The sequence below is a fragment of the Tiliqua scincoides genome, chromosome 1 (genome assembly GCF_035046505.1).
Source record: "Tiliqua scincoides isolate rTilSci1 chromosome 1, rTilSci1.hap2, whole genome shotgun sequence".
In the NCBI taxonomy this organism is placed as follows: domain Eukaryota; kingdom Metazoa; phylum Chordata; class Lepidosauria; order Squamata; family Scincidae; genus Tiliqua; species Tiliqua scincoides.
Genome location: NC_089821.1, coordinates 242,451,202 through 242,464,183, shown reverse-complemented (window position 1 = coordinate 242,464,183; position 12,982 = coordinate 242,451,202). Strand labels below are relative to the sequence as shown.

The 12,982-nt window shown below is 42.4% G+C and overlaps 1 protein-coding gene across 1 annotated transcript in view; it reads left to right on the top strand.

The window, feature by feature from the left end:
* KIF6 (kinesin family member 6) overlaps positions 1–12,982 on the top strand; it is a 221,553-nt gene that overhangs the window by 86,894 nt on the left and 121,677 nt on the right. The window contains exons 11-13 of the mRNA XM_066611624.1: positions 3,245–3,350; positions 5,913–6,051; positions 7,239–7,421. Of these exons, the coding sequence (XP_066467721.1) occupies positions 3,245–3,350; positions 5,913–6,051; positions 7,239–7,421 (428 nt within the window). The remainder of the gene's footprint in view (positions 1–3,244; positions 3,351–5,912; positions 6,052–7,238; positions 7,422–12,982) is intronic.

Genomic DNA, 12,982 nt, shown 5'->3' with positions numbered 1-12,982 from the left:
AAGCAATGTGGAATTCTGACTTGGTTTTGCAGTTAAGCAGCATCTTGTGCAAAATGTGTCACACATAAAATTGTAAGTACTTTGTTGTGCAGTTGTACGTAGAATAGCATAAGATGCCATTTTATTTCTGCATGCATTCCTTACGACCAGTGTCATAGCTAGTGAGGGGCGGGGGGGTAGTCCACCCCAAGTACCAGCCTGGGGGGTGACACTACAAATGACCCAACATCACAGAAGTTACGAATAACCCCATCATGCTATATACTGTTGGATGTGGAATATCCAGCTGAATGCAATGCAAAAAAACTGGAGTGAAATATCTCCTTTCCATCAAAAGTTATGGCAAAAAAAAGGAAACTAAAAAATGTATGGAGCCCTATGGAAAGTGAAACTGAGCCACATCACGGGTTTACTCACGAGTAGGCGAACTTGCCTTAGTCTGTCGGAAAGGGCAGGCTGAGAGGATCCATATTTTCATTCATTCATTCACCTTTATTGACATATGAGACATACAAGCAAACAAAAAAGAAGCAATAAATAATACAAAAAGACTACATAAGCATTACGACCATTTATTGCTTCTTTTTTTGTTTGTATGTCTCATATGCCAATAAAAGTGAAAGGAATCGAACGACACCTGAGTGGTTCCTATCCAATGGAAGCAGCCCCCAAAAAACACCCAAGAAGGAAGTCCCTCCCTCCAAGCAGAGGAATGTATTGAACCCTATGGAAAGCAAAACTAAGCCACATGATAGTGTTTACACGTGAGTTAGTAAACCTGCCTTGGCTGCTGGTCAAATCAGGCAAAGGAGAATGCCAGGCTAGCTGCATGATCCCAATCCGATGAAAGTGGAGCTCAACAAATGCTCCAGAAGGCAGCACACCCCCAGAGAATAAAACAGAGGCTTGAGCTGGTATCAATTTTTATTTGTTTTTAGACTTGTAAAGCCAGGTGGGTCCTGATAGTGATATGCTTGAAATATAAGAATTTACACTGAACTGGGCAGTGGGGAGGACTGAAAATCTTACGGATATTATTGTGGAGGAGGGGGTGTTATTGCAGGCAGGCTACAGAGAAAATTCACTTGGGTCCCAGTATTAAAAGTTTGAGAACCACTGCCTTAACTCAAAACGGGCCAATAAGACATCCTGGGGGGGGGGGATGACACCCTAGTGACCAAAATTCTGGAAATCATGGCTTTTAGGAATAATACCATCATGTTATATACTGTTTGATGCAGAATTTCATCCATTGCTTATGGGTAAATATTCACCGCATTTATTTTCTGGCTATTATTATTTTTCATTTCATGTCATGACTATTAGTATCTCTCACAGCCCAATCCTATTCCTGCTTACTTGGGAGTAAGCCTCATTGACTCTAATGGGACTAACTTCTGAGTAGGCAGGCATAGAATTGGGCCGTCAGTCTCACCTACCTCACAGAGTTGTTGTGAGGGCAAAATAAGGGGAGGAACCATGCACACCACCCCGAGCTGCTTAGAGGAAGGGTTGTATAAAAATGTGAGTGAATTAATGAATAATTAATTAATTATGTTGTATGGGGTGACAAAAATTTATGGGCCCTGGGTGTCAAATGACCTAGATATGTCACTGGATATGACCCATAATATGCAAATCTGCTTGAGGGAAATGTTTTCTTCTGTGTTACATCGCTGATCATATTTTCTGAAACACTGGCCAATGCCAGATTTGTCCCCGTCCCTCCAGTGGGGAAAGTTTAATTTCAGGTCAATTTGTCTTCAGTGTAGAAGTGATGTTCTTGTGCCTTTGACTGTCTTTCGTGTACCAAGCCACTGGTTCTCTTCAGCAGGAGGCAAGGGCCTGTCACATGCAGAGATGTTAGGTATTGTGTACCTCAACTCTTCAATCCAGAAAGATGGGTGTGTGGAAGCAAAATACTTGTGCCCCATTGCTGATCTAATCTCATGCAGAAATATTTGCTTTCTGTGTAGGAATGTGGATGAGAGTGTATGTTAAAGTGTATTGTTTTAGTCATTTCCCCCATTCCCTCCCTCTCCCCTCCCCAAGGAAAAAAAAACCCAGCATGTAGGGTTGCTTCTGAGCCCTCAGGGCTGTTTCTTATAGCAAACTGCAAATGCCCTGTAGTGTTTTTTCTTTCCTGGCTACATGTACACTTTTTCTTCACATCTTGTGAAAGACAGTGCAAATGTTATTGGTTTGTTCATTCATTTTAATCTTGTCTTTCACAAGACAAGTTTCCTGTCCGAAGGAAGTTAAAAAAGGCACACCTGCAGACCATTTGCGGCACACTAGTGTGCCACAGCACAGTGGTTGAAAATGGTTGCTCTAAAGGTTACAAGTTATGGAACCAAGCTGTAGTCCCTTAGCAACAGTTTCTGCACCCTCTACTCCAGATAGCACAAGAAGCACACAATACAATGCTTTCCAGTCCCAATCCTATGGATATCTTGGTTGATAATATCAAACATCAGCGTGAGGTCCAGTAGAACCAATAGAAGAACACTTCCCCAGTCTAGTTCTAAGCATAAGTCATCAACCAGGATGACCAAGACAGTTTCAATCAATACAATACAATACAGGTATTTCTATACCGCCTTTCTTGGTTCTCAGATTTCTCCTCGGACTTTATTCAAGGCGGTTTACATGGGCAGGCAATTTAAATCCCCAGAGGGATTTTTACAATTTGAAAGTTTCTATCTTTCAAGAAACCACAACAATCAGATGTTTCTTTTTTGATCTGGCCCCACATTCTGGCCTCCATCCTCTCACGCTCAGAGCAGATGGAATAACTCGGCTCAGCTTGTCAGCTGCTTCAAGGTCGCACGGTGCCAGTGGCTTCTAACTGGTGACCTTCGGATGTTATCTTCAGGCAAATGGAGGCTCAACCCTCTGGACCAGACCTCCTGAACCCAAATCAGATGCCAGACTGAAATGGGTCAAAATAACCAATCAGATGAATCTACTATAGAAAATTTAAATGGTTGGAGAAGTCAAGAATGATTGAGAGCTACCATATTTATTCCTGAGTACAGATCAGACTTGTAATCAAAGTGTATTACAAGAAGCTGTAATTATTTGGTTCATTTTTCTAATGAGCCAATAAAAAACATCCACAGTTGTGCTATGTTAAAAACAAATGGTATGACTGCTGTCAGTCTGATAGTCATTTTCACTTTTAACTTCTAAAGATTCGCACATTTTCCTAAAGTTTCTTGTTTATTCTCTTGTGTATATTTAGGTTAGTTGAGCAGATTAAAGTGTTCTTGGAAGATACTGATCCTGAGAGCACATTGGAGGTTGGAGCTGATATGCGGAAGATCAAACTCTGTTTCAATCACCTGAAGGTACATTTAATTGGCTGATGCCTGTAGGGGAACTCTTAATACAGGAGTGTTCTGTTTTGCTAACCATTTACAGGGGAAGGCGAAATTAAAGCACAATCCTAACTTGCACTGGAAACAGGGAAAACAGCAGGCCTGCGCTGCATCCAGCGCAAGTTTGGGGCCAAAAGTGGCACAGCCCAAGGCAAGTGGAAACCTTACCCCTTATCTCCTGTCATACTGCAGCAGCCCCAATGGGTCTACTTGGATCTGCACCACCTGACGAGGTGGCACAAACCCAGGCAGTCTGGGACTGCCTTGGGCCGCCTGGGAGCGGGGTCAGGATCTGGCATAACAGGGTCAGGATCCACCTCCCTCCAGACCCTTGCGTTGACCAAGCTTGGCCAACACAACTCATCTCATCCCTGGGGCGATGCGGGAAGACTGGTGCACATCTGGGTCGCTTTTGCGACCTCCCAGACCAGCACAAGAGACTTGTGTCAGCCAAGTTCATTTTAGGATTGGGCCTTCAGTGACCTATAAAATCATATAATTGAAGCACTAACTACATCATGTACTTCTCACAGAAGAAACAAAAATTATTTTGTTTCCACTACCACTTACCATGGTATCTGAAGAACTGCCTACTCCCATATAATTCTGCCTGCTCTCTGAGGTCATCAAAGAGGGCCCTGTTGAGAATGCCAGGATCAGTGAGGGGTGTGGCAGCAAGAAACAGAGCCTTCTCATGTGTGGCACCATTCTTATGGAACTCACTACCAGAAAATCAAAAATCTGCCACTTCAGTAGAGAGTTTCCAGCAAAGCCTAAAAATATTTTTTTATTCACATTAGCTTTTGGGAGGTGGATAAAGGTGGAATACTCCTGGTTGTCTTTTATTTGCCTTTTTATTGTGTTTGTTTTAGCTTGTTGTGTATTCTTTTTTACTTGTCACCACCTATGGGCTTTTAGAATTACTATGATACTACCTGCTGTGCTGGCTTTAAATGATATTTTAGATTTTAACTGTTCATTTTATAATTTTTATGCTGTATTTTATGTATTTGTAAGCCACCTTGAGCTTTTGGAAAGGAGAGGAATAAATGTTTTGAATAAATAAATATAGTAATCTGGAAAATCTCTTGAGTTGCCTTACAAAGTTTTGTTAAGTTTCACAACTAGAAAGTCTTTCAGAAATAGGAGTAAGTAACTCAGGACCCAGTCCTAACTAAAGGCTGCCCGCAGGGCACAATGACACCAGCACAAGTTCTGCTGCATCTTGCAGGCCAGAGACCAGATGAGGGCAGAGAGACAAGTATTGTTTACTTACCTTATTCCAGTCTTGCCTGGGCCCCTGTGGGTCTGATCAGTCCTGTGCTAGCTCTTTAACAGGCACAAGTCTGAGTAGGGGCAAGGGGGCATGTCAGGGCCAAAACGGAGTGGAGGTTATTGGTAGAAGCATCACCATCAATATCCACCCTCCGCCTGCCCCCACCATGCTGCCCTGATCCACCCTTCCTCTGCTCCTTTCTGCCCACGTCTTACTGGCAGACAGGGTCCTCACCTCCAGTGAGTGTGTGCAGCTGCCAGCAATTGCACTTACCAGAGGAAATGCCGACCCATCAGCAGAACATTTTTTCAGACCAGCACTTAGGCTGGTGAAACTCAACTGATGGACAGTCCAGTTAAGATTGGGCTATTAGGCATCAATTCTACACACACTTTTCTGGAAGTAAGTCCCATTGGATATAATGGGATTTACTTCTGAATAGACATGCATAGGATTACACTGTGTTGTTTGATATAGCAATTGACAGGAAATATCTTTTTACTATTTTTTGTGTTCATATTGATATCTAATCATGATTGAATGTCTTTTTTAACATCATCAATATGTTGACCATTGCACAAAATATTAAGATAACCAAGTGACTGCCCATATTGCTTTCAGTAGTGACAGGAAGGAGGTGAAAAGATAGGAGTAGACTTGATTAAAGGATAGTGAAGATGGAAGGTTTTCTGAAGGATCCAGAAGAAAGTTGTGCTTGTCCAGGAAAGGCAGATAAAAAACCATTTGAGGAGGTGTTTGAAGGAGACCTGAGGGGTAGCTTAGCAAGACAGAGTGGGTGTTGTTGGTGAAGAGAGTAATTTGGGACAATGCATGAAGGTGTTTGTGAAGTCAGTTGCAAAGGAGCTTGTGTGAAACAGACAGGCAGCAAAGAAACTGAATAGACAAAAAGCAGATGTAGCTAGGGACAGAGTTTTAACAGTAAGCATGGCAAACTTTTTTCTGAAGTGGAAAGCAACAGGAACCAAGATTTAAGGAGAAGTATGATGTGATCAGACCAAGAAGGGGGAGAGAGATGGCATTAACAGAAGCATACTGAATTGACTGGAGAAGAGAGAGATATGGTAGGCAGACGGACCATCATGGAGGTGATTGCAGTGGTCTGCAACAGAGTATTCATCTTGTGCAAAGAGATTTGTACAACCACCTTCTACAGAAAGGCAATTAAAGAAATGGAGGCAGATTTTCAGCATGATAGTAAAATGAAAAGAGCCTGGAATTATTGTTCTGTTTTACAGAAACTGATTAATGAAGTGAAGCTTTCCAGAAATCACTTACCTGAACCAGACATTGTTGGAGAAAGTACTAATAGTTCAGTGGCAACAGAAGAGTTAAAGAAACTGAAAGATCTTCTGCAGCAACGAGACAATGAAATTAATATCCTTTCTGTAAAGTGACTGGTGGTCCAATCCTGTCCTGGGCCTACAGCAGTGGATCCACTGCCATTAGTTTGATTCCAGTGGCACAAAAGGCGCTCAGTGTTGGGCACTCTGGAGCCGCTGGCACCAATGGCTCCTTTGGCAGTGCTGCATGCTGTGGACTGGTGGTTAACTTAGTTTCACTTGGTTTGGGAATATGTTTTGACATACCTATCTAAGGGATTTCTTCCCACTTATACTAGTGTATTACTGCATGTTTTAACTTAGGTCCTTGCCACTGCATGATTTAACTTAAATTCTGTGCTTTGCATTGTTTGGCAAACTCCAAACTTGCGCTTATCCCCTCTTTTTGTAAGAGGCTACTTAGGTTAGTTTAATCTCATGGATGTAAAAGTCTTTGTGCTTTGCATTGTTCTGACCCAGATCCAGGGTTTCTGAAAACTTTATGTCAAGCATTGTGTATGTATTTTAAGTAATGGAAATAGTGGGCTATATAAAGAACTATTTATTACCTTTATAAAAGATAATTTCCTATAATTGTTATTTTTAGCCAAATGAAAAGTTGTTTTGGGGAGCAACATGAGACTGTAAATTTAGATTTTATGTCAGTTTAAGATTCTGAGATTCTAAACTACACTAAAATTTAGCTTTTCGGATTGTGCTGCCCCTTCTATTAAAGCACAGAAAATGTATGTATAGCTGTATCTTTAGTTACATATAGAAAATACAGTTATTTTAGTTGTTTGATACAATTTGCAAGCTTAGGAAGGAAAACTTGATAGTAAGATCAGACATATTAGAAATGTTATAGTTTTCAACTTTTATAGCATAAACAAAAATAATATGGTGTAATAATTATGTGTATACGTGGCCCAAATAGTCATATTCGGTGCTTGCTATGCAAGTGTGAAATATAGCATGGCACAGATGTCCTGAACCTTGTAAACTGATGGAAGAATGAATCTGGTTTGGCCCTGTAAGCTGCCTGAACAGGACACTGTTTGGGAGCCACGTGTCAACTGCTGTTAGCTTTTTGGAAGAAGAGAGGACTGTAAGTGTAATTTTAAAAAATTGTAGATTCAAAACTTTTTTTTGTGGGTAACTAACAGACTTTTGTAAGAAGAGCGTTTGTGATACTATATCTCAAAAAGTAATTTTAGAAACTTTCCTTAAAATGAATTTTAGATATTTTAGTAAATATGTTAAAAAAGGAGAAAAAGAAAGCACAAGATGCCCTTTTTCAACTTAATGCTTCTTCCAAGGGAGTTCCAGCTTCGGAAAGTTCTATTCCTTGGAAAAATGTGGGAAATGAGCAAACGTCTTCCATTGCTTTGGAACCCAAATCTGGTTTCCTACCCCGGATTATAGGTTAGTGAACTGCCGCATAACATTCTTGAGGTACTTTACTGCAGTGAGGAATAGGATAAGAGCTGGAAACAGCATTTCTGTATCACACATATAAAAGTCTTGTGTCCTGGCAGCATCAACATTAATAGGTAACCTTTACAATGACAGAAGACGATCTGGCATCTTCTGTGGAAAATGTGGTTTTGATCCTATTCAGAGCATTATCTAAACCAGCGTGGCCAACCTTTCAACTTTAGGGCTCTTGGACCTTTAACAATTGCATAGAGAATTTCAGCAGGTGCAACTTCTCATCTGTGAGACAAGTGTTAAAGGTCCAGGATCCCTAAAGTTGAAAGGTTGACTGCCTCAACCATGGTTTAGAATACATCAGTGATTTTCAACCACTGTGCCATGGCACATTGGTGTGCCACAAAAAGTCCACAGGTGTGCTGTGGGAGTTTGGGAGAAGGTCATTTATTAGTAGGGGCATTTGGGGATGTGAGTCCCCCACTGGCAGCACACCGTGCCTTGTCAGTTGTCAAAAAACTGATGGTGTACCTTGACAATTGTAGCACCTTGAAAATCACTTGCTTAGATCAGGGGTGTCCAAACATGTTGGCAGGAGGGCCACATCATCTCTCTGACACTGTGTCAGGGGCCAGGAAAAAAAATTAATTTACATTTAAAATTTGAATAAATTTCCATAAATGAACATATTTGAGATGGAAGTTATATGAATGAATGAAGGTTTTGCAGTAGCTCAATGCCTATAAAAGGCCTTGCACAAAACAAGGCCAGCCTTTCCTTCGCTACCACTTCTGAGCCCTCATTCCATAGCTCAGGTGAGAGGTCGAACAGTTGTCCTCACACTGAGAGCAGTTGCGTCAGGCCAGCATGGGCTCCATCAAGTCTCTGGAGGGCCAGAGGTCAATGGAGACTGAGGGCTCCCCACATGCCGGATTGGGAGCCCCTGAGGGCCACAAGTGTCCCCTGGGCTGGGGTTTGGGCACCCCTGGTTTAGATTATCTTGGATGAACCATGGTGAGTCTTGGATTGATGTACTTCCTTTCCACTGTGCATGTAAGAATTAAAAGAGGGAAAACATTCCATATTACATATAGTCCTAGATAGGATTGGGTTGTTATTTAGTTTAGCTTGTTGTTGTTCAATCTAGAGCAACATTTGCTCAAATTTTATTGAATGTAAGTCAATAGATTGCAGCCCAAAGAATAAAAATTAAAAGTACCCATATATATAAAATATCACACAAAGGTAATACTAGTTGTATTATACCTTTGTATAAGGAATTCAAATAATTTTTGTAAAGATAAAACTAACAGCTTTTTGCCAAGAAATATGCTGTCCAATGTCCTTACTGGGTTGAAAAAAAAGAGAAATGGTTTCTTTCAACATTTCCAAGTTAGAATGAAATAAAATGTACATAACATAAGAACAGCCCCACTGGATCAGGCCATATGCCCATCTTGTCCAGCTTCCTGTATCTCACAGCGGCCCACCAAATGCCTCAGGGAGCACACCAGATAACAACAGACCTACATCCTGGTGCCCTCCCTTGCATCTGACATAGCCCATTTCTAAAATCAGGAGGTTGCACATACACATCGTGGCTTGTAACCCGTAATGGATTTTTCCTCCAGAAAGCTGTCCAGTCCTCTTTTAAAGGCATCCAGGCCAGATGCCATCACCACATCCTGTGGCAAGGAGTTCCACAGACCAACCACACACTGAGTAAAGAAATAATTTCTTTTGTCTGTCCTAACTCTCCCAACGCTCAATTTTAGTAGATGTCCCCTGGTTCTGGTGTTATGTGAGAGTGTAAAGAGCATCTCTCTAGCCACTTTATCCTTTCCGTGCATAATTTTGTATGTCTCAAAATACAAATGTATCGTTTGAATCGTATAGTTTTGAATGTATCGTTTGCTAGAGAATTTTCATAGGGCATACGCACTTAGGAACAAGTGTTGGGAACAGGGTGAGGACTACAGCCTGTTTTTGTTTTATTAGAATAATGAGAGCCTGCATACTGAATGCCAGTACTGAGAAAATAAAAAATGTATTGCTCTCTTTAAAATAGCAGTAGTTTTACAGCCCAATCCTATGCATGTCTACTCAGAAGTAAGTCCCATTAGAGTCAATGGGGCTTACTCCCAGGAAACTGTGGATAGGATTGGGCTGTAAGTGTCTTTATGTTGCATGAGCATATGTTCCTGTGATGTCCATGTCCCCTCGAGGTATTGGCTCACCTGCCTCTTCTAGCCTGGCCCAGTCTCTCCAGGGTCGACGCGAGGAACAAACAAAGAGGGCTTGCTTATTTTCTTTAATTTGGTGGTGGCCTTTACATTCATGGGGTGTTCTTGTTCCTTCACAAGAACCCCGTTCCCCCAAGTACAATCTCAATCACAGCCTCTCCACAATCCAGGACCCAAGTGGCCCGTTGCCCCAAGAGCCTTTATCTCCCCCCTTCAGTTCTCACCACGAAAGGTGTCTGGTGCGGGTTGTTCTCCGCAGGTCCGGTCTGGAGCTCTGGGGTTGGCAAGGGGCTGGGTCCAGTGGTGACCCTCCTTTCCCCTTGGTTCTCAATGGTTGTTGGACTCAGCCAGGAGTTGTCCCTGACGTTTTCTGGACTGGGATCCCTTCCCCAGCCTATGGGTAGCCCCTTCCTCCAGGGGCTGGAGTATTGGGCTCCTCCTGGATCTCTCTCAGCTGGGAAGGCCTCTCCTCCCTTAGAGATACCTCCTTTCTCAGCCCCTTCCTAACCCCCATTCCAGGGAGCTCTGGAAGGTGTGTCCTCCTCCTTCCACTGTCTCTTCCCTTCTTCTTATCCCTCTAGCCAGACCTCTTAGCCCTGCCCCTTCCTTCCCACACCTGGGACCCAGATCTAGAGGGAGCTCCTCCTCCCTGCTGGCTCCACCCTTTCTTTCCTCAAAGGTAGCTTGTCCCAGAGGAGAGGGGCCTGCTTGCCGCCAAGACTTAGGTGTCTCATCCTCTTTGCCTGGTTCCTCGCTCTTCCCTGGTCTTCCAGGGGTCTGTATACCCCTTTTCTCTACTTTCCACCCCTTTTCCTCCTGTTCCCCTGATGGGTTTTTCTTCTCCTGGTACCCCCCCAGTATGACAGTTCCAAATAGTCACCTGGAATTATTTAGTACTAGAGGTCCCCACAAGACTCTGTCCTTTAGATGTTTGAGTTTCTAATCAAGAATTACTCAGAGTGCTGAAAGGGACCTGAGCCAAAAGTTTTCACTTTAACAATTTGCACTATTAAGATACCTCTACTGTTAATTATGGTGCCATCAATAATCAGACAATTTGAAAAAAATAGTTGTACGTTTGCCTGATTAAAAATAAGTGCATTTTTCATTTTTAAAGTCATGATTGCACATTCTGTTTTGAAATTTCTGATATATTAATTTTGTGTCAAAATTTTGCATCAAAAATTTAAAGTTTCAGGATAAAACTGTCTGGAGTTTTATATTTTAACATTAAGCGAATGATGATTTATTAAAGAATTTTATTGTACCTTTACATTTTCTTGACTTTTCATAAGCCATGATCAGTATAGTGCATAGTGACTGAGTATGTGCTACAAAGGGAAATAAATATAGTTGAGGGTTAGTGAAAAATTCAAGGAATGCAGGTAGGTCTAGAAAATTTCTTTTTTTGAAAATGGACTAATACATTCTCTCAAAAAGTAAAAACGTCCTTAAGAAATGGTGGCTGGCTGAAGGGGTAGTGTAGTGCTTCCCAGACTTACCTAACCCTCAACACCCTCATCAAGCTCTGGACCTGGAAGTAGGTGGCAAAAAAACACCCAGAAATAGTGTTTATTAATGCCTTATAACAGTGTTTTTCAAAGTGTGAATCCTGACCCACTTGGTGGGTTGTGAGCCAGTTGCACATGGGTTGAGTAGTGCCCAGCACAGCCATGCCCTCTAGTCCTCTGTTCTGTACCCAGGTCACTGCAGCAGCAACACCATTCACTACTGAAATTTGGTCACACATGCCAGCTCTTCAGATTGGGAGTGTGTGCAAAGGAGCAGCGTTCATGGAACACTGAATTTCTGGGACGTTCTAAGAATTGAGTCAGCCATTGCAGAAGTCCAGCTTTCCACTTTGCTCCTGGAATCTGCCTCAGACAGTGATCAGGAGGGAGGAGCAAGGTCCCATTGCAATCCATCAGCCCCTCACCCAGTTTGCAGAATTGATCTCTGGCTTGGAACTGGAATTGTCCTCTGACTTGGCTTTGATCTCCCTTCCCCCCTTCCTCCCTAAAGCAATCCTTATGTTTGAGGCATGCAGCAACGGGGGAGCCATGGGAGGCATGCAGCAAGCCGCCCTCCCCCTCCCCCCCATGGTAGGCTGTTTTCTCTGGTGGTGATGGCAAGAGAGAGGGGGAGAGTTGCGCACGCGCACTCTCTCAGGAGCAGCTCCTCTGGGTTGAAGCTCAGTCTGTGTTTGGGAGCAATAATGAAGTTCTTTCCATCTGTATTTGGGTGGGTTTTTTTAAATTGCTGGCTCAGGTGCCCCTTGTTTGACTGTGAGGGGTAATGGACTCATGTAAATTCATGCAAAGGCTCTTCCTACTTAAAGAGACAAAATGCAGACAAAGTACAGAGTTCCTTGTTTCTGTTTCTATGAAAATGCAGTCTGATTAGCAACCCAATCTTGTGCCCGCCTGCTCAAAAGTAAGCCCCACTCAGTTCAATGCAGTTTATTCCCAGCTGTCGCTTTTGGGGGTGGTGGTGGTGGTAAGACTGCAACATCTGGCATTCACTCTTATTTGTGCTCACTTGATTCTTTGCTCACTTATTTGGGAGTAAGTCCGGTGGATGTCATTTCTGAATAAATCACGCTGAGGATTTATACTATGAATTGGTGCAAACTGGAAAGTGCAAAGGAAGATTTGGGGATGCATCTTTTTAACAAGTTTAAGTTTCATGATGTGATCTGTTTTGCCCAGGATGGACAAAAGGGAGGCATTATGGGATTGATTTTTGAGGAAGGGGGCTTATTTAATCCCTTACAATTATTCTCTCTGCCCCATCCACAAATGCATCTTCCCCTATTCCCCCCCCCTTCACACTACCCTGCAAAGAGTTCATCTGTGAATCTTAGCATTCTAGACTAACTCTGGGACAGTAGGCAGATAAGAAACTGAAGATGGTTGCTGTTTTACATTGTGATAGAATTGAATGTTGGAGTTTTAAATTAATTGTGGTGTTTGTGTGTGGTGTTTGTGGAGGGAGGAAAGAAGAAATCCTGCAGGAATTTAAATAGATATGGGCACATGGCATGTTAATGTGGCTATGGTTTGGATGTTTTCTTACTTCAGCAAAATTTCAATTGTTTAAAAGTGATTTGAAGGATAGTTGAGGGCCTTGAACATCAGCACTGCCACCCTGGGGCAGTAGTGCAGAAGCAGAGATTAGCAGAGTGTCTCTAGCAGATTAGCAGAATGTCTCAATAAATAAATATATTGGTGTACATAGAATGTCACTAGCTGTTTGATGATGTCATTTCTGGCAATGACATCACTACCAGGTTAATGACATCTTTTCCGGTGG